At 40.4% G+C, this 22,497-nt stretch overlaps 1 protein-coding gene across 1 annotated transcript in view; it reads right to left on the bottom strand.

The window, feature by feature from the left end:
* Positions 1–6,502: 6,502 nt before the first annotated feature.
* Positions 6,503–22,497, bottom strand: part of COL3A1 (collagen type III alpha 1 chain) — a 49,532-nt gene continuing 33,537 nt past the window's right edge. Inside the window, exons 23-51 of the mRNA XM_053982617.1 lie at positions 21,332–21,385; positions 20,883–20,981; positions 20,680–20,733; positions 20,514–20,567; positions 19,958–20,011; positions 19,643–19,696; positions 19,386–19,430; positions 19,199–19,297; positions 19,004–19,111; positions 18,451–18,504; positions 17,459–17,512; positions 17,303–17,356; positions 16,638–16,691; positions 16,316–16,423; positions 16,094–16,147; positions 15,499–15,552; positions 14,720–14,881; positions 14,492–14,599; positions 13,542–13,649; positions 13,137–13,190; positions 12,854–12,961; positions 12,164–12,217; positions 11,946–12,053; positions 10,759–10,812; positions 10,420–10,527; positions 9,467–9,749; positions 8,766–8,953; positions 8,348–8,590; positions 6,503–7,683 (exon numbers count right to left, since the gene is read on the bottom strand). Coding sequence (XP_053838592.1) covers positions 7,537–7,683; positions 8,348–8,590; positions 8,766–8,953; positions 9,467–9,749; positions 10,420–10,527; positions 10,759–10,812; positions 11,946–12,053; positions 12,164–12,217; positions 12,854–12,961; positions 13,137–13,190; positions 13,542–13,649; positions 14,492–14,599; positions 14,720–14,881; positions 15,499–15,552; positions 16,094–16,147; positions 16,316–16,423; positions 16,638–16,691; positions 17,303–17,356; positions 17,459–17,512; positions 18,451–18,504; positions 19,004–19,111; positions 19,199–19,297; positions 19,386–19,430; positions 19,643–19,696; positions 19,958–20,011; positions 20,514–20,567; positions 20,680–20,733; positions 20,883–20,981; positions 21,332–21,385 — 2,778 coding nt within the window. The 3' untranslated portion in view covers positions 6,503–7,536. The remainder of the gene's footprint in view (positions 7,684–8,347; positions 8,591–8,765; positions 8,954–9,466; positions 9,750–10,419; positions 10,528–10,758; positions 10,813–11,945; positions 12,054–12,163; positions 12,218–12,853; positions 12,962–13,136; positions 13,191–13,541; positions 13,650–14,491; positions 14,600–14,719; positions 14,882–15,498; positions 15,553–16,093; positions 16,148–16,315; positions 16,424–16,637; positions 16,692–17,302; positions 17,357–17,458; positions 17,513–18,450; positions 18,505–19,003; positions 19,112–19,198; positions 19,298–19,385; positions 19,431–19,642; positions 19,697–19,957; positions 20,012–20,513; positions 20,568–20,679; positions 20,734–20,882; positions 20,982–21,331; positions 21,386–22,497) is intronic.

The following is a 22,497-nucleotide window of genomic DNA, read 5'->3' as shown; positions in this document are numbered from 1 at the left end:
CAAATACAGCTTTAATTTCGTGAACCTAGAATGAATGAGCTAATAAATTGTAGTTTATGAAGTAGCATTAGGTAAATGTCAGCTATAACATTTAGTGAAGTTCTGTCTTAGTGATAAATAGCTTCAAAAATGGTAGAAAAAAGGCACTTCAGAGTGATTAAAATAATATAGTGATTAAAATAATACAGTATCAGACACTGCATTCAAATTAAATTTGAGTTACAAGAGTTGGTTCTGTTTTCCTTAACTAACCTGTCCTCAGGGAGAAACAAATCCCAGGACTGCCAGCATTGTCAGAAGCCTTCTCTTGGTTTCTCAAAAGCAGTAGTGCAATATTTGTTTGGCAAACATTCATTAAAAGCTCATCTAAAACTTTAATTCCCAAACTGCTTCCCTGCCTTCTGCTAGCTTCCCTGTGGCTATGATAAATAACCAGCTTGAAGTTTTCAGCACTAAAAGGTTCTGTAGAGCACCAGCAGTACTACATGCAGTAGAAGAATGTACCAAGCATCACAGAAATCTGACAAAGAAAATGTCATGGTGTTACAGCTAGATGGTGCCATCACTGTAATTCAGGAGCCTCTGCCCTCTGAGGAACAAGCTGTGTGACTCCACATAAAAATCAGAGAAAGTCTGAGCATTTCCTTCTCCCACACTGCTGAGGTTTAACCCAGTCCCTAAACACCAACCAGACACTTGCCTTTTCCTCACCCCCCTCAGTGGGGCAGGGAGGACAATTGGGGGGTTAAAGAAAATACAAGATTAATTGGATGACAGAAAAGGAAGAGAAAATAATGATAATAACAAAAGAATTCAAATATACAAAACAATTGCATAGCATGCAGTTGCTCACCCCCCAGTGACCTATAGCCAGCCAGTTCCTGAACAGAAGGCTCCTGTGGCCTTCTACCACAGATTTATGTGTGAGGATGACTCCATATGGTCTGGAATGTCCCTGTGATCAGTTGAGATCACTGTCCTGGCTGTCACCTCCCAGCTCCCTGTGCTCCCCCAGCCTTCTGGCTGGCAGGGCAATGTAAGAAGCTGACAAGGCCTCAACTGCTCAGCAGCAGCAGCAGGCTGTTTGCAGCAAGATTTTCATCCCAAATCCCAAGACAATACTGGGAAGAAAATCAACTTTGCTGCAGCTGACATATATCAAGTCAGCCATTTCCTGCTAGGAATTTTGATCCCTGCTTTATAGATGCACCCAAACTGAGAAGAGGAGTGAAGACTTTTCCAGGTACCTTGGAGATATTATAACAAATCCAGTGAAGCTGAAATGCAAGTTACAATAGGAATATTCACAAAATCCCACAGAAAGCACATCTCCAGTGTCTCCAGGAGTGACCTTTCAATGACTGCCTTCTCAGTGGATGTGGACTCAACAACAAAATTTAAACTTTAATCCAGAGATGTCCATGGCTAAGTGATATACTGAAAGGAGAGAAAATTTGGATAAGTATAGCTTTGCCAGATACAACTTCAGGATTAAAAATTAAAAAATAAAAAAAGAGGATTAGTGGCTTTCTCAGAAGGAGTCAGCTCAAGCCAAGAGGGGCTGCTGTGATGGGAAGCAGCAGTGTGGGTTACAGTCAGTCTTTCTAGACAACACTCTAGGGTGAAGCTATTGCAGGATGAAGAGCAGTTGGGAAGACGAGACCCACCAGGATTTTGTTCTGGCAAACTTCTTCAGCAAACCCTCAGTGTAATGTGAGCTACTTTTTGTCTCCTCCCAGTAAACAGGTAGGCAAAAACATGGAAAATATCTCTTCATCTCCCAAATCCTAAAACCTGCAAAATATCTTCCTCTTGTAGTACTTTAAACAGAAGTGACTACAGATTTCTTTAAGATCATAACAAGATATAGTTGAGGACATCTGATTACAAACACATGTTGAATTAAAATGTTAGATCATGATAAAAAAATTCATATGCTATTGTAGCTTAAGATTTTTGTAATATTATGTATCTGTATTTCCAGAAGAGAGGCACTTGGTTTAAATATGGAGTTTGCCAAACCCAGCTTCTTTTCTGGTGCAAAGAACTGGATATTTCATTGAACCATCAGGTTTTTGGTCTTAGTTGAAATGAAATCTGTATTAAGAAACATATTCTACTTTAATGACTACAGTAATGCTGTCTTATTGCCATAAATAATAACCAGTCCTCCAAAAAAACACCTTTTCCAGTCTGTATGAATAACATGCACCTGACAAGGAATACTGGACCTTAGCTTTTCCTAGTGAAGCTGTCAGGGCAGCCATAGCATGGCAAAGTGTTGGGAAGAACTTTCTCCTTTACTACAATATTTTTGTAGACAGCTCTTCCTCCAGATTACTGCCTGCAAATGGAGGCTTAATATTATTTAGCTGGAACCACAACAAAAGAAGGGTTGAAAATTGCACCCAATGCTGATTTAAAAGTTGGTTTCTTTTGTTTTAGGAGGGGAAGTTATTGACAATTTGCTAGCTTCCAGAAGAAATTCCTAGCAGCTGCTCAAATCTAGAAACCATCATGAGCCCACTGTAGAAGCTGCTTTACCCTGGCTGGGCTTTAGGTGACAAATTACTGCTGGGAGAGGTGACTTTGGTGGGGGGGGTGTTTAAAGCAGCTGCCAGCCATGGTGATCATGGAGAAGCCTTGCCTGTCCCCCAGAGGAAGCTGAGGGTGTAGCCAACTGAGTTACAGGTGTTTACAATTTGTAATTAGGACCTAATCAGGGAGCAGTTTTTCACTTAGACAAGGGCTGGCTGGATTGTTGTCATGTTCTAGGGGGTTTTACACATAATTTTTGTAAAAAACAAAGGAAATGGGACGTTGCAGTGTGCCACAGACAATAGGATATCCATGTTCACTGGAAGAAAAACTCTGGTGTCCTACAAAAGAGCTCCACCCTGAGATGACCACTTGCAGTTAACAGGAAAGGCAAAGTTCCAAGGTAATATTAAAGGCTAAATTGTTGTAATTTTAAAGTCATTGATATGTCCTGAAAAACTCCTTGAGGAAGGGGCTTTTCCTCTTGTTTCTTTTCTTCTCTCAGAGAGCCATGGGAATATGGTGCTGTGAAGTAAATGAGATCAGCTGGTATAACAGAATGAGATCAGAATTAGACATTTCTTGTATCAGTCTTATTATTGCGTGGGCAACTTCTTTCCTTGTTTTTTCCTGCCTCTCATTCAGCTTCGTGCCTCTCTTTCAACTGTGTGGACTACAATATTTTCTTCTTTTCTGCAAGACAGCTTGAAATTTAAATGCTTGAAAGCAGGTGTTGGTGTTTTCATCTAGACCAGTTTATACTGAGCAGTTCTAGAGGCTTAAGATGTAATGAAGGCAAACAGGGAATTCATGGCTTCAGCCCTCTCTGGGTGAGAGGCTTTGTTTAACCCACAGTTTTGGATTTATGCACCTCAGTTTTAAACTAACTGTGTAGAAAAGTTTATATTTTTATGGGTTTGTCCCTCTATGGAGGCAAGTAAAGAGTCTAAAGATGGATTAAGAGCAAAAAAACTATGATTTTTTTTCTCCTACTGTAGGGGGGCCCCTAGGTTTCTTTGCTCCCATGTAGCTGCCTGAGACTGAGCATAGTTGTTATTCAACTCCTAATCTATGGTTATTTTAATTAATTTTTTCAGGAACTTGAGGCTATACTGGAGGCTTAACATTCACAAGGCAGTTGGTCTTGCTGAGAGAGGGTTGTAGGAGGACAGAGAGTAAAACAGTTGCAAAAGAAAAAGTTAAACTAAATGAAAATGTAGAAATGCTAATGAAGGAAAAAAGATTCCCTCCATGTATGCAAATATCATAGAAAAAACGATGTAGAAATGATAGTTAGACAATGTTGGTATTATAGTTTAAAAATCATGACAAAGGGTAACAATCAGCAATTCAGTGGCTGAAATGGAGAATGACAGAGAAACTGGGAATCCATAGATGTTGTTGTCCAAACAGTGTGATTATGCTAGAAAGAAATATATAATCTTGGATTATTTGTGTCCAGTGCATCACAGTTTGCTTGCTGGGAGTTTAAAGATTTTGTTGAAGGATGTGATTTCAGTCAGGTGCTACAGAGTTCAGAATATCCACAAGGTGCCTGTTTGGGCAGAGCTGATATATGAGTACCAGAAAATCTAGACTGTTTTTAGCCTGCCTATTTGACCTGCTGTCATGCTATTCAGACATCCAGCCTATGTTAAAATCAGAGGTAATGCTTCTTAATGTATGAAATGAATAGGAAAGAAACATGAAGGCTGTGATGAATTACAGCTGAGAACCACCTGTGTTAAACCCTGCCCCAAGGGAAAGTTTCTGTGCACAAAGGGAATACCTCAAACAACAGACCAGCTTTCTTGTGAAGCTGTTGTCAATCCTGTGAGGAATTGGACAATATCTTTAGGAACAGCAAAAGAAATCTGCTTTTTCCACAAGCCAATGAAGAGGACTCTGGGTGAAGGAATGAGTCACAGGTGTTCATAATTTGTTTACAAGTAGGGTCTAATTAGGTAGTAAAGCCCTTCTGTTGGAGAAGGGTTTGCTGGTTTTCTGTCGTGTTTTGGAGTATTTTAAACATATTCTCAATTTAAAAAGTTCAGAAAGGAGATGTTGAAATAGTCCCCATGCCACAGACTCCAATAGAAGGGAAAGCTCTGGTGTCCTGCAAATGACCTGCACTTTCAGGTGCTGACCTGTAAGTAATTGGAAAAGTGAAGTTTCAAGGCAATATTGAAACCTAAATCAGTGATACTTTGTGCTCTCGGTATGATTCACAAAACTTTTTGTGGTAGGGTTTAGTTTGTTTGCGTGTTTGGGGAGGTTTTGGTAGGTTGGATTTTTTGGGGATTTTTTTTGAGTGGGGTTGTTTTTGGTTTTGCTGGGGTTTTGGTTTTGTATATTTGTGGTTGCTATTGTTGATTTTTTCTTGTTTTGCCCAAATAGTAATGTGGTGATATAAAAGTACAGATATATGACAGCCATGGTAGCCTAATTAGTGGCTCTGAAAAAAAATGAAGGCTTTTATATCAAGTATATATTTTGTGGTGGTCTTGGTTATTTCTTTGTGTTTTCTCCAAATGTTCCAGAAAATCAACTTTCATTAGTAGACATTAGTAATGAAAGACTTGATGAGTGTGTGTGCTTCAGGAAGTAGCCCCCAAAGCTTGAGTTTTAAGGTTGAGTCATTGTTCCCAGCCATCCACCCAGCCCCAGTAGCACTGGGGATTGCAAAGGCTATTTTCTTCTGCCATGGGCTATAAGAACAGGTGTTTCCAATGCATTTCCCCACCAGCCAGCATTCTTACCAGCTGCTTTTATAAAACTCCAATCAAAGGGTTACTACCATGTAATTTATGTCAGATTAATATTATTTTGTACATGTAACTTGCATTTTCCATGAACAGTAGTTTATTTTCACCATCAAATGAGGAGGTTTCCTGCAAGAGCCAGTACTTTTTATGAATTGTTGGCACTGTTGTTATGTATTGCATTAAGTACAGTCATGCCTGTGGTGATGCTGCATTTGTGCTGTTTGGGTCTCCCCAGAGCCTCACTGTTTTCCTTCTGTGTGAGCATGACCAAATTTGCAGTGCCAAAGCAGGGCAGTGTCTTGGCTCAGTCCCAAATCTGGTGAGATTTCTTAAAAAACAGCATTCTTTGTTCATTTTTCCTGCTTGGGCTAATCAGAAAGTATTCTCTGAGGAGGCATAATCCATGTTGTCAATGAGAAATTTTAAGAATTTGAATTTTTTTAATCCCTACTTTTTGTTATCTGATCTTGTTGTAGAGTATCTTTAATGGTCCTGGGCTGTGTAATAATGATGTAGGGACAGGCTCTGGACCTTGCTCCATGTGAAAGGCTGAGTGGCAGCTTTCAGCATTTAACTGAGGGACAGCTTTCCTGGCCTGGGCTCTGTGGTGCTCTTTAGTTCCTTTTTTTGGCCTCAAGCTGCCAAACTACTGTTGATCCTTAAATGTTACTGTGGTCACTGTTGCTCCTTAAATTTTTGCTAAGATCTGGGGATGACTGAGTTGTACAGCTCCATTGGCCATAAAAAACTTTGTCAAACTGCTGGTGCTTCTGGCCTGCCCTGTGGAAACCTTAAGCCCTTTATTTAAGCTGCCCCTGAGAGGCTGGTAGCCTGTGACTGCCTGATCATTCGCACTGAGGCAGGTTTCTTGGATTAGGGAAGGTTAAGATCTGTTTCCTCCAACCTGACCTGCCTTGGTGCATGGGCCCTGCTTTGGGTGTTGCTGTCACATCTGAATCCCTGCTGACAGAGAAGCTCCCTGTGCTTGCAAATGTGAGCCACTAGGTGGAGAGGAGTAGAAAAGCAAGAAAGAGAAAATGTCATACTAGGACACCATAAACTGCATCCCTTAGGATTACCAGGCTTCCTACAAACAGAGGTACTGCTCTTTGAAAAATCATAGTGGTACCACAGTTGTGTCCTGCCTTGCTCATTTGTTTGAAAGAAGGCACAAATGGTAAAATTAAAAAAGAAGTCAGTTTTATGAAACAACAAGAAATTTTATTAAGATATTTTATTATGTGTCTCTGTAAGGAATAGACCAACAACCATATAAAAGCTTACAAAGATGGTTAACCTTCAACACTATAAATGTGTTAACGTGACAGAAGAAATTCACAATTTTGCATCTTTATTGACTTTTACAGAGTGAAGGGAGAAAATTTTCAGCTATGATTGCCAATGACGATCTTTAGCAGGAGACATTTACAATTGCTTTAAATCCTTTAACTTTTTGGTTTTTCGAGCAAGTCAATAACCCTGACTTGCAGAGTTAGGAGTGAAAAATACATTAGCACCATCATATTAGTCTTTTACACTTCCCTAATTTTAGTGGTCTTGACCAGCAATGACAGGAAAGTAGAGAAGCACCTTTGACAACAGAATACAATCCAACAATAAAATTATGGTGACTACTGACATTAAGGTATGAAACTCTTAAGATAAACTGTACCTTTCACAGCTAATCAGTACAGAAATAAACACTTTTGTACCAAATGAATCCCTGGAAATGACCACTGGGTCCAATGCATTTTGATTGATTTGATTGATTTTTGGTTTGACTCATTAGACACATCCCAGTTTCTGTCCATGTTGAGGTAGTTGAAACAGGGAGGTCTTTCTAGCTTTATGGACTGCATCTTGAAAAAAGGGTAAACTTTGGTACTGGGAGCAATCAGTGCTTTGTAAATTGGCTAACATTCAACTAATAGAACACAGTGTTGTTTTATTAAGTGTTGAAGTTTTATTATAGCACCACGGAGACATGTTTCAAAGATGGAATTCGGTAAAAAAAAATAGAGCAAAAAAAAAAAAAAAGCATTTTTACTGTATTTTGTGTAATAGCAAAAAAAAACAACCCTTGATATCAAATTGATTTTTCCCCCAGAAATTTTGTTAATAAATAACTGGGATACAGATGGTCACCTGTACTAGCTGACAAGGCTGAAACAAAGGAGCACAGTTGGAGTGTGAATCTGTTTGCTGGGGTTTCAGAAAAAGCAGGATCTTTGATTTATAAGAAGCAGACTGGGCCAATGTCCACGCCAAATTCCTGATCAGGACCACCGATATCTAATGGTGCAATATCAACCACCGGCAACCTCATTGTCTTGCGCGTCCTGTATTCGAAAACTGTTTTACCCCACTCACCAGTGTGTTTCTGTGAAGTTGAAGAGAAAAGAAAAAATTGTTAGAGACAAGAGTGCTGGCCTACGTGGCAGTCATCCCACAGGTTATCAGATTTCAGATTTCCTATTTCTGTAATAACAAATCCTCTCAGCCTGTTGAAGACTGGTTGCCCTCTCTGTGGAAATGACTCCAGGAGGGAGAACTTGTGGACAGCATTATTGTCCATTTGTTACTGAAAAGGCTGCAGGTTCTGTCACACCAGCATGCTCAGGGATGGCCCTGCTCCCCTCCAGTACTTTCTGATGCAGGGAAGCAATGCTGGATCTGCAAAATTACTGTGTTTGCCCCTTCCCATAACCACAGCCCATCGTTTCAACCAGCTAGCCTTGGTTTGGTATGACTAGCTTTAGAATTGACAGGGGATGGATGAAAACTGATGACTGTAACTTCCCTGACATCGACTCTAAAGCAAGGAGATACCTGTAAAGCACAGATTTAGAGGGAAGTGCACCTCACTTCCTACAGTTGCTACAGGAATGGCACTTCTGGTGTACAGAATCTAGGTTCCCCCTACCAGCTGTAGCTGTGTCCTTTCCTTACCCAGGCCATGCAAATCTCTCTCTTCCTTTATTATGAGTCTAGTCCTCTAGAGGGAATTATTTATTAACTACAGCACTAAATTCCTGTTTACTTACACTGCAGCCATCTTCCAGAACAGCATATGTGAATTTGCTGTTTCCTTCAGCCTTGATCTCACTTTCTGTAGAACTCATGAGTTTCAGGGCTTTTTTAACATTCCCATTGTCGTGGTCCATGTAGGCAATGCTGTTCTTGCAGTGGTAGGTGATGTTCTGGGAGGCACGGCTGGAGAGGATGCGCAGGAAGGCCAGCTGAACTTCGGAGACATCCTCTGGAAGCTCAGGATCTCCATAGCTGAACTGCAGAGTGCCAACATGGACAAGAGTGTTTGTTCAATCATGTCTAGGGTCAGCCCACGTCAGGATTTTTTTCACATACTAATTGTCTCATTCAGTTTAATTTCAGAATTATTTTAAAGCATGTTGTGTATGTTTTAGTATGCACAATCTGGGCTGTTAACTGCTCATTTCTCACCTGGAAGCCTCCATTCATAGACTCTCCAAACCAAACATGTTTCTTTCCACTGTTTGCACTGGTCCACCAGTTTTTCCTTGGCACAGTCCTGGGATTGGCATTGAGGCAGGTCTCACCAGTTTCCATATTGCAGTAGACTTTAATAGCATCCATCTTGCAGCCTTGGTTAGGATCAACCCAGTACTCTCCTAGAGGTAAGGAAATATGTTAAGGGGTGTAATATTTTTGGAGAAGAATCTGTCTGCATGATGGTAAACTTTATTTCTATGACAGATTTCTGAGCCAAATCAGGAAATGTATTAATTTTGACAGAAGAGATGCCATATAAAATCAATAAGATGATATAAAAAGATACTGAGTTCATGTGAATTCTGTAAGGGGAATGAAATTTGGAATAAATTTAGAACTTGGATTGGTTTTTTTTTTCCCCTAAAATTGTTTAAACATATGTTCACTTCTAAGGACACAATGAGTGGAATTGAAGTCAAATATATATTCTATATATATAGAATAGTAAATTAATAGTCAATTAATGTTTAAAATTGGTTTTACATTTGTCATCTTTTTCATGACATTTGTTTGAAAAAAAGTAAAATTTTTATGGAACATATCTGCATTTAAATTCTCAAGTTAGAAAAACCAAAAAACCAAAACAATGCCCAAGACCTGCTACCATTGGTGAAAAGAAAATCTATACATACCACTCTTGAGCTCGGGATGGCAGAATTTCAGGTCTCGGCAGTTACGAGCTGGATTCTTCCGGGACCCATCAGGACTAATGATGTTTTCAATCTGGTTGTTAATTGATTTCATTGAAGATATGATGTCACCCAGATTGATATCGTTTTCCTTGGGCTCATCTCGATATTCATACCCGTAGGAAACTGGACCTTTCTCACCAGCACCCAGGGCAGCTACACCACCACCACAACAGGGGCCAGGAGGTCCAGCAGGACCAGGAAGACCAGGCTGCCCTGGTGGACCCTAAAAAAATAGTGAACAGGTTAAAACTACAAGTCTGTGTGGGCTCTAGTCTTAAAAAAATGAGAATTCTTACACAAATATTTAGTTTACTTATTCATTAATTAAACAGATGTGTAAACACCTGTTAGATTTCCCAGGCCTTTATTTACTTAAAATTGTATTTTTTTCCCCTCATTTTGACAAGTTCAACCATCTTTATGTCTGGGCTTTGAGAAAGAACCCTTTCCACTAAAATCCAGAGAATGACTGTTTCTTGGCTTTAGCAGGTGGTTGTGATAGAGACACCTTTGGCAGGTGGCCAAAGAGATAGAGATAGAGATAGAGACACCTTTGCAGCTCTGGCCTCTCTAGAGCAGTCTAGGAACCTCATTCCATGGCTTTCCAGACCCAAAGAGAGCCTGTGCTCAGCAGTGAGGAGGAGATCCCATTGTACGCAGACAAGTCAGTGATCAGCCAAGACCAGCACAGCACCCAGTGCCTCAATAGTCACACCAGACTGCAAACGAGCTGCATGGTTTTGGATTTAGCCTTGGTCACTAGATAATCTCCTGCCACAAATCTTGCCCATGAAACAGAGAGTTTCTGAGGGAGATACTTAAAGAGTTGAGCATCCTATGTTTTATGAATAATCCCAAAGATTTGCTTGTGTGAGTTTGCACCACTGACTTACAGCAGGGCCGCTTTCGCCTCTGGTACCGCGGGGGCCGGGAGGACCAATTGGACCTGGGTAGCCACTGGTACCATCTTTTCCAGGTGGCCCAGCTGGTCCTGGGGGACCCTAGAACAACAAAGAACACGAACAATATGGTCAAAATAGTTTATCAGATAATTCAGAAATACTTTATGAGGTATTTCAAATATTTCTGTATGATTTATCAGGTGTTTTTTTCTTTCTTCAGCTGCTGTCTGTTAAGATGGGTAATTAAAATTTATGTCTGTATCTATGTATATATTAACTAAACACCCTGAGTTTTCCTTGCACTTAGGCTGAGTAAGGAGTTTTTCTTACCCTTGCACCTGAAGCACCTGGACCTCCAATTGCACCTTGTGGACCCAGAGGACCCTAAGAAAACAGGAAAAGTCAGTCATACACCTCCTGGTAATATCTTGCAAGTAGCTGGATGTGCCTTAAATAAAGACACTGAAAATGTCTTCAAAATTATACAAAACACATCCTTATAAAAAGCTATGTAAGACATGAGAGAATAGTGGCCATACTTTAATCAGAAAAAAATATTGAATGTTCTCAAATATATTTTCATATAGAGATGTGTTATCCAAAATGCAAGAAAGCCAACTGACACCAGTGAGTTTTGGATTAACTCTAACATTCATAAAAATACGTAGCTATAGCAAAATTTAATATTACCACTAAAGCTATTTATATAATTTGACAAGCACTGATGATTTCAAATACATCTACAAATTTGTTCTGTGTGTGCACTGCGAAGAACTAAGCCATTTGCTTAAAAGTTATCATCAAATGAGAGTTTATAATTTTTTCCCTCATGTTACATGTTAGACTCCAGGTTCTATTGTCTTGTTGAATAGGTTGGTACTGGTGCCATCTTTGGCACGTTAATTGAGTGAGCTTTGGTTTCTTGATTCTCACTTGTATTATGAAGGGTATTTGTAGATTTTTTTAGAATAAATCCCTTCTTAAACCTTTACTGGTCACAAATATCTATGGCATGCCAGTCTATTCTTGCCCTTCAATTCTCTTAGCTATGGTCAAATGGTAATGCATGTTCATGTACAATTCAATACTTTACAATTTCCTGCCCATTTTGCCCCAATATTACTTTCCATAAAAGATCCATGGCAGAAGAGAGGTATTTGGACTCTGAGTGGCTTTAGTTGTCTGTGTAGGATAGATTCCTAACAGACATAGGCATTCCAACCCCTACTTCTCTCGTTCCTAATTAAATCAGGAATAGCCTGATTATATTATAAATGAATATAAAAGAAGTTTTTATTGAAAGGGTTGTAGTAAACCCATCTTTAATTCCTAACAGCTTCTTCCAGTTCTTTAATTATGCTTATGTCAGGTTGATTCAGGGAATCTTGATTTTGAAACATCTGACAATCAAATGTACATAGATTCCCATCAAATTAGCTAAGGTTAATTAGATACCTGGGGCCTAAACACAGAAACTAAGACCAGCTGTAATTCTCAATCCATTGCAAAATACTCACAGGAGGACCAGGGAGACCGGGGGTACCAGGAAACCCTCTGTGACCCTTTATGCCATTGCTGCCTCGCTCACCAGGTTCACCTTTATCACCACGAGGACCTTGAGGACCCTGTAAGGGTAGATTTGCAATAAAAGGAAGATAGAAGGAGATAAGAGCATTGCCCATAGAACAGGAAATGGTGAATGCATGACATCACAAATACTTTAGATATGACTTACAGCAGGACCACGAGCACCAGCAGGACCAGTAGAGCCAGGAGGGCCAGGTGGACCCTGTGACATGGTAAGAATGAGAAGGTATGGATCACTTGGAACTGCCTAGCCCACCTCTTTATTTCCAGATAAGCTGTATGTTCACAGCCAGCAGCTGTTGGGAAACAAGGGGAAGCTCCACACACAGTAGAATCAGCAATAGTCCTGGCCAGGCCATTTTTGTACCAATGTCAGCCTTTCTGAGCTGCCTGTAGGCACTGATCTGTGCACGGGCACTACAGCTCTTCTCCCCTCTCTCAGTGAGGTGCTCAGTGCTCACTGTGCTGGTGTCAGCACTCCTGAGAAATAACTTGAGGGCTTCCAAAGTTACTCCCTTAGTTTAAATAAATAACACATTGCTTGTGCTGCATGAGCACCAGATGGGATGGAAACTGGGACAGGGCCTGGTGGGATGATGTGCTTTTTGGCATCCTACGGAGAACATGAATTTTGAGCTTAATTTCTAAACATTGTCTGGACATAAACTCTGGCATGTCTTTCCCCTGGATATTCTTATAGAACTAGTCCTTGATGTTGAGAAACTCTGACAGTAACAAATGTATGACTCTTCAAAACTTCCTCTCTATTCCTGCATGAAATGGACTTTGCATAGGAAGGGTATGTAAGTAAGCAGTAAGCCATTTACTTTGGTCTTACCTGAAATCCTCTTTCACCAGATTTTCCAGGTGCACCAGCGTTACCTGCAGGTCCAGGGTGGCCAGGGGGCCCTGGAGGGCCAGGAGAGCCACTTTCACCACGGTCACCCTGCAGATAGTAAGGGGTAATAAATACCATGTTTTCTAGAACTCAACATTAGGAGTATATTCAGTGGAACACAGGAGCTTCAAGGAACAAATTACATAGCATATAGATTACATATATTGCCATGTAGTTCATGTCTCATTTATTGGGCAGTCTAAGGATACTGGTGATTTCTTACTTTGCCTCCTGGGGATCCGTCACGTCCAGGCAAGCCATCAGAGCCAGGGTTACCCTGAAAAAAGGAGTGGCACAGTTTGTTCACAAACTGCATGACCATTAGACAGCTTGTTTTCCAGTAAGCTTGAACAATGCTCATCAAAGAAAGAGTTTTCAAGAGGGAAGAGTTCCTGGAGGTGGAAAGACCTAAAAGACCTTTAAGACTGCATTCTTTTGTAGGCAGCGCAGTTCCAAGTGAGACAGACGATGTCTGCAGGCAGAGAAGGGGGTGGCAGGGACAGGAGGCTACACCTTACAGGAGGGCAGAATGTGCCCAGACTCCTGCCTTGTGAACCTTAAAGCATATTTGCCCCCAGAATCTCCCATTTATAACTCACAAGCTAGCAGGGAAACCCCATCCACTCACATCTCTGCCAGGCTCTCCAGGTAAGCCTCTTTGTCCAATAGGACCTTGGGGACCAGGAGCACCGCGTTCTCCTGGGATACCGTTGGTGCCTGGTTTACCATCTTCACCCTGAACAAAAAGAGAAAGGATTCCATTGCAGATAATGTTTTTAGGAGATACCAGTGTATTTTCCATCTTATTAACTATGCAGGGATTTTGAAGGAAACCTAATGAAGTGATGGGCCAATGTGGCTTTCCTGGTTGTGAATACACAAAACAAGAGATAAAAACTCGGGCAAACTGGTTTCTTTTCATTGCTGATAATATTAATGCAAGGCCATTGAATGTTCCTCATTAACTGACAACTAAGAAATAATAAACAGGTATGTCTCTTCTTATGTACCCAAAAAACAATGGCCAAAGCTGTTAACTAAAAAATGCCAGTCTATCACTTTATTAGTGATAAAATATAAACCAAGCCTCACCCTACCTTTTCTGAAGGGAGGTGAGGGGTACTTTTCTGTTTGGGTCATAGCATTTAAGCAAAAAACATATTAAGAATTAAGCAAGGGTAAACAACTAGTGGTAGGTGAGACTATGACTTGGATCTTGTACCCAGGAGAGGTTACAGCTTCCTCCTCCTTTTGACCCTCCCAAAGTGTGTGAAGTGGGCAATATACTCCTAGATATATAATATATATAATATAATCTGAAAGACAACCTTGCATCCCATAGCAGGTGGTATCCACCAGACATTTTCAAGCCTGATCTTATGCATGTAAACACAAATAACTGTAAATTCTCTCATCACTGGACTAGAGAGCATTAAACCCCCCAACACCCCCAACACATTCATTGCTTTTTGTGTCTCCAAGCTATTTTTAGCACTTTTTGCATCTCTAGGCTAATTTGAGCAGCTGGGTTAGGGTTGTGTGAGGGTTGAGGCTGTAGCTGCAGTGAAGGGCTCTCACCTTGGCCCCTGCCATGCCGGGTGGGCCACTGGGGCCACGCAGGCCTGGCAGACCCGTGTTCCCGCGGCCGCCAACGATGCCTTGAGGACCTGGCTCACCTGGTGCCCCCTGTTTGAGAAAAGGTCACTGCAGTCAGTGGGAGCATCTTTAACATTCTTGGCTGCTTGTTCTGGATAGACATAATCCCGGTCTCCTGGCGGAACAGTCCCTGGCTGAAGGGACACTTACCCTTTCTCCTCGGGCTCCTGGGGGCCCTTTTTCTCCTGGTGCGCCGGGCTCACCTCTGATTCCAGCAGGTCCTGGACCTCCTGGAGCACCAGAACTACCGGGGGGTCCGGGAGGCCCATCCTTGCCTGCAGGCCCTGCGTTACCAGGGGGACCTGGACTACCCTGAAAAGAGTTTTAAGAAGGGAAGTGTGAGCTGCACACATGTACTGGCATTGGTCTCATGAAAGCCAGCCAGACCTGAGTCATTGCCTGAAGGCAGATTTAGGGTCCAGCCCCATGCACCCAAATCTGATCTGGTGTTGTAAGAGAATTCTTTCATGTATCACTTTCACAGCTGGTATTTTTTATGCCTGCTGTCTGGACATACACCTGCACATTTTGGATGCCCAGTGCCTGTAAGGCATCTAACACAGGGTACACATTCCTTACTCATGGCTCTACCATAGAAACTGGAAATAGGCCGCAGGGCCTTCTGCTTTCTTGAATCACTCCTGCCATATGCCTTTAATATGGTGTCTTGGACATGTGTGGATGGAAATGTCTTTCATTACAGTCTTAGCTGAGCCAATGAATGGAAAGAATTGCATTGACTCTAATGGTACCTTAATTAAAATCCTACCTTGTATTCCTTACCATAAGGAGGGTAAACTCCTTTTTGCAGATTTTTTTTCCTGAAGTACAACCATCATATTCAGAATATTTTTGCATAATATATTAATATATATCTAAATGTATCCACAAAGTAAGACTAAAAGAAAGGGGGGGATAAACCAACTTACATTGTTACCAGGGGGACCAGGCAGACCACGAGCACCTGGGAAACCAGCAGCACCCTAGAGGAGATCAATACTTTTAGTTGTTATTTTCTGAAGACTGGAAAAACAGGAACAAATTGATTCTTACACACCTGCTGAGTTTAAATTATAGTCATGTTTTGTTTGAAACCTGAATTAAATGTCCTGAAATGGAACAAAAAGGTTTTGTTTTTGTTGGTTTTTTTTTTTTTTTTTTTTTTTTTTTTTTTTTTTTTTTTTTTTTTTTTTTGCAAGAGGAGGTCACAGATTCGCCTAAAACTTGAGTTAATGGGTTTTGAGATAGTTGGCAAAGATGGCAAGTAAAGTTAGTAACTGTTGAAATAAGCCATTGTAGAGCTTTGGGTCATTGTGTCAAAAGCTATTTTGACACCTTACTTATAATAAAATCAATGTAATCCAGATCACTAAATACTTCTACTTTAATTACTCCTTCTAGAACACTTTAAATATTCTTGAACTGCCAATGCTATAGTCATTGAAGTTCTTATTTTTCATTTACATCACATTTGTTGTAATAAAAAGAGGCATTTAGCAGTGACTAAGTTGAAGAGATACTCACAGGCCCACCAGGAGATCCACGGTCTCCTTTTATTCCTTGAGGACCAGGTGGACCCTACATGGAAAGAAGTAGATAAAGCAAAGGATTTGATAAAGATTAAAATTATAGGAAGTGTCAATAAGTTTCATGCAGTTCATCTCTTTGCACTTGGGCCCAGCACCCTGAGGCTGAGGGAGGGCTGAAGAAACCTCTCTGTAGCAACAAGGAACAGCAAACACTTACTGGGGCACCAGGGCCGCCCTGTGGACCAGCTGCTCCAGGGGGTCCGGCCTCTCCTCTTAGACCAGGGGGGCCTCTTTCTCCTTTCCCACCAGGTTCCCCATTTTGGCCCTGCAGAAAAATTATATTGTTATCTTACCACTCAAAAAATGAGATGATACTGTGACAAGAAATGCTATCCAGGTACTTGTCTGAAGGGAATTTAAATATGAAATTAAGTGTGAATGCAGTCGAACTCTACTGCCCTACCAGTGCAGGAGGGGAAGGACAAAGCCACGTTGCCCTGTGTGTGACTGAGTACAGGAAGAGTAGTGCAGACACTTACTGGGGCTCCAGGGAAGCCAGCAGGCCCAGGAAGACCTTGCTCTCCTCGTTCACCCTGTGGAAAACCACACGTTAGCAATGGAAGATGTTAGAAGGATAAACTTCACTTTAAAAGTTAGAGACTACTGCTATTAAGGCTGCTGAAGTTTCTTTGGCTTACCAGGCTTTGGAGGAAAAACCCAAAACATCTGATCCAATACAACTTTTGCTCCAAAGTACTAAACACAGCTGTTCAGGAATTAACTGATAATTGTCTAAAATATGGTAAACTTAACTCAGCTACACCTGTATGAGTCCTGAGAACAATCAATGGTGTTCAACTGAGATCCCAGAGTGTTAAATATATTAAAAAAAAAAAAAAAAACAAACGAAAAAGAGTGTTTTTAAGTTTACTTAACTTTAAATCAAGATGGACATGACTTTTGCTCACACTCCTGCCTTGCCCTGTCACTACAGCCCTCTGACCCCCTTTGCATGTTAAAAACCCTCATTTTCTGAAGCCTTTAGAACTTATGAACCCCAAGAGTCAAGAGGAGCTGAATGTGCTTGGTTTATTTACAGCCCAAGCCACATGTATAGCTGATAGGTTTGGTGCAGCACTGATGTCTACACCAGGCCAGAGGAGCCATGGTGAGGTTATACAGGAAGAAAAGTTCTGTCACTTACAGGACCTCCACGGGAACCCATCGGGCCAGGGGCACCTGCTGGGCCAGTCTCTCCCTGCAGGGAACAAGGATGGTCACGGGGTGTTTGCCTTCTTCCCCTGAGACAGCCACCCCTGGGACTCTTTACAGTACAAACCCCATTGTGAGGATGCTTTACCTTATCTCCAGGTGGGCCGGCAGGACCAGGAGGACCGATGGGACCTACATTGCCCTAAACAATTGGAAAATGAGAAAATCATGTATTCTGTATCAAAATATGACAATGTTAACTCTTCTGTTTTGATCAATAGTATTTATGTTTCAGTGTAAACAAATTGCCAAAGCTACTTAAATGAAGTGAGTGTACAGTGCCAAAATGTATTTGCACACCACATTTTGGAGTGATGCTCTGAAATCACACCATTTTGCAGTGTGAGAGACCTCCAAGTGAGTGATTCCCTTTTTTTCCCCACCATCCAAACCTCATCCAAAACCACCTGAAATTAATAGGTCTCTTTCACTGCTGTACAATAAAAGTGACCTGTTGCCCTGATTTTCAGTTAGAGAGTTGATCCACATTTCTTCAGCACATATTCAGCATCTCCTGACTAGCTCTCTGACTTATTTTTTCTTTGAAAATTTAATGTACCATATGGTCAGAAATAAATTTTTTATATTTCCTCCAATCCAACCAAGATGCATTTGTATATTTGTCATCCCTCATTACTTTCATATATATACTGCCTGCAGGTAGTGATTTGATAGATGTATATATTTCAAGTGTCTATTTTATGTGTATTTGCTATATGGATGTATAAATATATCTTATTTAGGAGTATTCTGTATGAGAATATTTACTCTCAATGTCTTTTTGTGATTCATTATAACATCAGTTGGATAGATTTTCATATGATTTCTTTCCCTCTAAAACATTGTCCCAGTCAACTACAATCTTTCTCAAAAAAATTCCATTACATTTACCCAAGGAGTGGTAATCACAAAAACCAGTATTAGGGCTAATTTAGCTTACAATCCCAGTTTTGCACTGCTGGAATGAAACACAGTGAGATTACCACTTCAGCTAGATGGTATTATTCACTATGAGGTTACTCATGTTCTAAGAGCTGGATGTGTAAAGCTGATGGATAAACTGGATGTTTAAATACTCACTCTCTCTCCTCTTGCACCAGGAAGGCCGTCAGCACCTTTACCACCAGGTTCTCCCTAGGAAGTTTAAGGCATAAAAACCATGAGCAAAAAGGAAGCATGAGATGAGCCTAAATGGGGGGAAGGATCTCATACTGAGGTTCTCTCAGTAGCCAGATTTTAATTAAACTGGGGAAGATATTTTGCCCAGTATTCAGCATCAGATACTACATTCTTTGATGAGGAAAAAACCCCAAATTGATTCAAAATGTAGTCCAGGCCAAATTGTCTTCCCATGGTATGAACTATTTTTATCATTAATTAGATTCATTAGAACTGTTTTGATATTCCCATCTCCCAAGAGATCCAGTGCAGCAAAATATCTAGCATGTATTAAACTGAGGGTAAAACCTCATATTTTTCAAAATCTAGGACCCACATCTCCCTGCTAAATCAACAGTACTGCTACACCATCTGCACCTCTGAAATCAGGCCAAAGTGAAGATGTGGACAAATCCAGTGCCTTGTGGGATGCTAGCATCAAATCCACATAAAATCAAAAGTGTGTGTGTGTTACCCTCTCCCCTTTTGGTCCAGGGCTTCCAGAAGCTCCTCTTTCTCCTGGCATTCCCTGTAAGCCGGGCAGTCCTGTGCCTCCAGGGGGACCAGGTGGGCCAGGAGGACCCTAAGGAGTAACAAAAATTAATTAGAATAAACAAAATTAACTCAAATGGTAGCAGAATAGCAGAAAAGGAAGACATTCTGTGGGTACCTTGGCACCTTCTGTGCCAGCAGGACCTGGTCCACCTCTTGTTCCAGGAGGTCCTGGAGGACCTTGTGCACCACGTTCTCCTGGGATACCATTTTCACCCTGTGATAAAAAATGTGGTATTCTTTGTTTTCAGGCTCATATATTGTCAATTCATTTACATCATTACAAATTTTTTTTTATTACTTACCTTAGGGCCTGGGAATCCAGGTCCTCCAATATCACCTTTTGGCCCCTGGTTATGAGAAAATAAATGTAAGTTAGCCAAGAACTTTGCTTATTACATCTGCATTGTGATTAGCATCCTGTTTCAATCCCCTTTTATTTCCCCAAATCAGACATTGCTGCTCTGAGGAGAGCTGAGAGCTGTCTGAATTTGGAAATATAATTTAGGAAGAACTTCTCATTAATTTTTTGTTACCTAAAAAGAAAGGAATTACTACTTACTGGTTCTCCAGGCTTTCCGTTCTCTCCAGCTGGTCCTGGTCCACCAGGCAATCCCTATATGAAGGAACAGTATTATCCATATTACACAGATAAGTTATGCATTTTCCATCTTCAGATTTTTGCTTTTGACACAAAGAAGTGTGGCCAACTCATTCATTGTAATTTTGTCAAGTGGTTGATCTGTTATAATCTGTTATATTCAAAATATAATATCTGGCACTCTAATATTAATATTCAGATGACTATATATTTTTTTTAAATATTTGTGTGTGTTAGTCTATTAAAAATAATCAGAAAACAATAAACACACAGCACCTGGAGGCCAGGTGGGCCTGCTGGTCCTGGTTCTCCTCTCTCCCCAGAAGCACCCTAGAATCAAACAAATGAGGAAGAAAATCCATGAACTTGCCTGAGAACACTTCAACTTATAAACACCTCCTCTAATCTGCACTTTCTTATTGTGACCTGATGATGACATTGCACAAGCTCAAAAACCAATGTATGTTGGTGTTGTGGTATTTGCTCTTTTCACTCCAACTCTTAGATGTGATTCAGCAGACACATTTTAACTTGACAGGAGCTTGAAATGCCATAAACATTAAAGGGAGCAACAATACACTTCTGCTTGAAAAGACCAAGAGCTCTAAATTGACTTTTCATTTCAATCTACACCAGGTATACCTGACTCAAGTTTCTCCCACCAAAGTTTTGAATATTTGTTCATTAAAATAATGGCAAAGAGCTCTTTTATTTGTCTTCATAAAAGGAGATTTCTTTAAATCATTAAAAATGTTTTCCTTCTGCTAAATTCCCAGTTTCTATCTGTAGCCAGGCCCCCGATCATTGCCTCGGATGTGCCCACCACACTTACAGTAGGTCCTGGAGGACCTGGAAGTCCAACATCACCATTCTTCCCAGCAAGACCCTATTCAAAGACAAAATTAAGCTATGGTTAGAGAGTGATACCACTTTTGTAAGACTCATCAAGTTATTATTAATATTGTGTCATTATTAAACAAAATATTAGCAAAACTTACAGGTGGTCCAGGTGGTCCACCAGGGCCTCTTTCTCCATTCTTGCCTGGTGCACCCTTACAAAAAAGAAAGACCACTTTGAAATACTTGTTTCTGGTTAGTGGATGATTGTCTAAAGTAGCAGCATGAGATAGCCCCACTGTGAAGCAATTTAGTTTAACATTTGACTCATCAAGCATCAGCACAGAAGAGAAATCCTACTCACCTCATTTCCCTTAGGACCAGGGAAACCCATCACACCTGGCTGGCCACGTGGGCCTGGAGGGCCAGGTGGGCCAGAGCGTCCAGATTCACCCTGATTGCCCTGGGATAAGCAAAAAGGAAAGAAAGTTGTGGCATCTGTGAGGTGAAATAAAGCAATTCCTAGGACTTATTAAATATTGAGTATGGGGGAGACACTGCTCAAAACTCATGATGTGTTTTGTACTGCAACTCGTGGCCCATCTACTCTGTATTTTACACAGTACCAAATGACAGAGTTTGCAGGCTGCTCTTACAATGATGCAGCATAAAAAGTGCTCTGGTAGTTGAAGCAAACAGAGAGGAGAGAATGAATCTGGCTGTGATAACAACCTGTTATGTGGATACTGTGGGATGAGGGAAGGGTTGGGTCAGCAAGAGGACTGGGATAAAATATTTGCACAATGTACGTACAGGAGGGCCAGGTTTCCCATCGCTTCCAGGGCTTCCTGGAATTCCGGGCAAGCCCTGCAAATTGAAGAAAAAAAAAAAAGAGTGTTATACTTCAGTTTAAAATGTACATAATGAAGTTTCAATTCATTAATATAAATATATAAAAACTATTGCTTGTTATCATCCTCTTTAATAAAGATTAAAACTCTTCCCATTTCCCTCAGCCCATGAAGGGTGAAAATTGGAGAAAGCAAACCAATTCTGTCATCATGGGTTTACTGTTTTTCCTGAGAGTTGCATATAAGCAAGACACTAGACATTCATTAACTAGAACAAAAATTTCCTTTCATTATGTCAGAAGCAAACTATATTTAGATGGAAAAAAAAATGAATTAAACAATTCTGACTACACACCTCTACCTGAAAGCAACACAATGTGCAACACTTTTTCATGAACTTATTTAAATTTCCAAATATTATTTTTGTTGTATTTTAAATAGTTCACTTTTCTTGCCAGTAAAATCTTGTTTATCTCGTAGAGACCTGCAGTTGGGCTTTTGAATGTCAATATATTTGTTGTTAGGAGTCGTTAATTCTTAGTACAGCTCCCAGAATGTTGTTCCATGTACACTTAGATGTTGTCTACACAATAGGCCATCTCTGAAATTTTACTGATATGTCCTGTAAAAAACTGACCAACAGCTTATTTGCTCTAATTGTAATAAAAAATATAATACTCATGTATATTGAAATAATTTAATTTCTAATTTAATTATTTAAGTCTACTTTTTAACTATTACTATTTTACTTTTTTACTATTTAAGTCTATTTACATAATAACTGAAATATAAACATATTTAAATAAAACTCCTGTCAGACTACAACACAAAATAACTCACGCAAGCACACTAGGATTGAAAAAGCAAAAGGAAGTTAAAGGAGGAGACTTTATTTCTGACCTCGCAATATATAGAATTCCAAAAGTGGCAGTGGATTGGAGGACGAAATTGCTGCCTCTCCAACCACACTGGTCAAACCAACAGTCCATCAATTCTCTCCTCCCACAAAGAAGAATGCAAAACATTCTTTACATGACAGTGCATGAGAAACTCCAGTAGAAATATGTAAACTTTTAAAAGAACAGGGTGACAAACCCCTAAATACCCAATGTCAAAATTTGCAGAAAT

The sequence above is a fragment of the Vidua macroura genome, chromosome 7, assembly GCF_024509145.1.
Source record: "Vidua macroura isolate BioBank_ID:100142 chromosome 7, ASM2450914v1, whole genome shotgun sequence".
Taxonomy (NCBI): Eukaryota; Metazoa; Chordata; class Aves; order Passeriformes; family Viduidae; genus Vidua; species Vidua macroura.
Note: the sequence above shows the minus strand (reverse complement) of the source record. Positions and strands in the feature narration are given on the sequence as shown.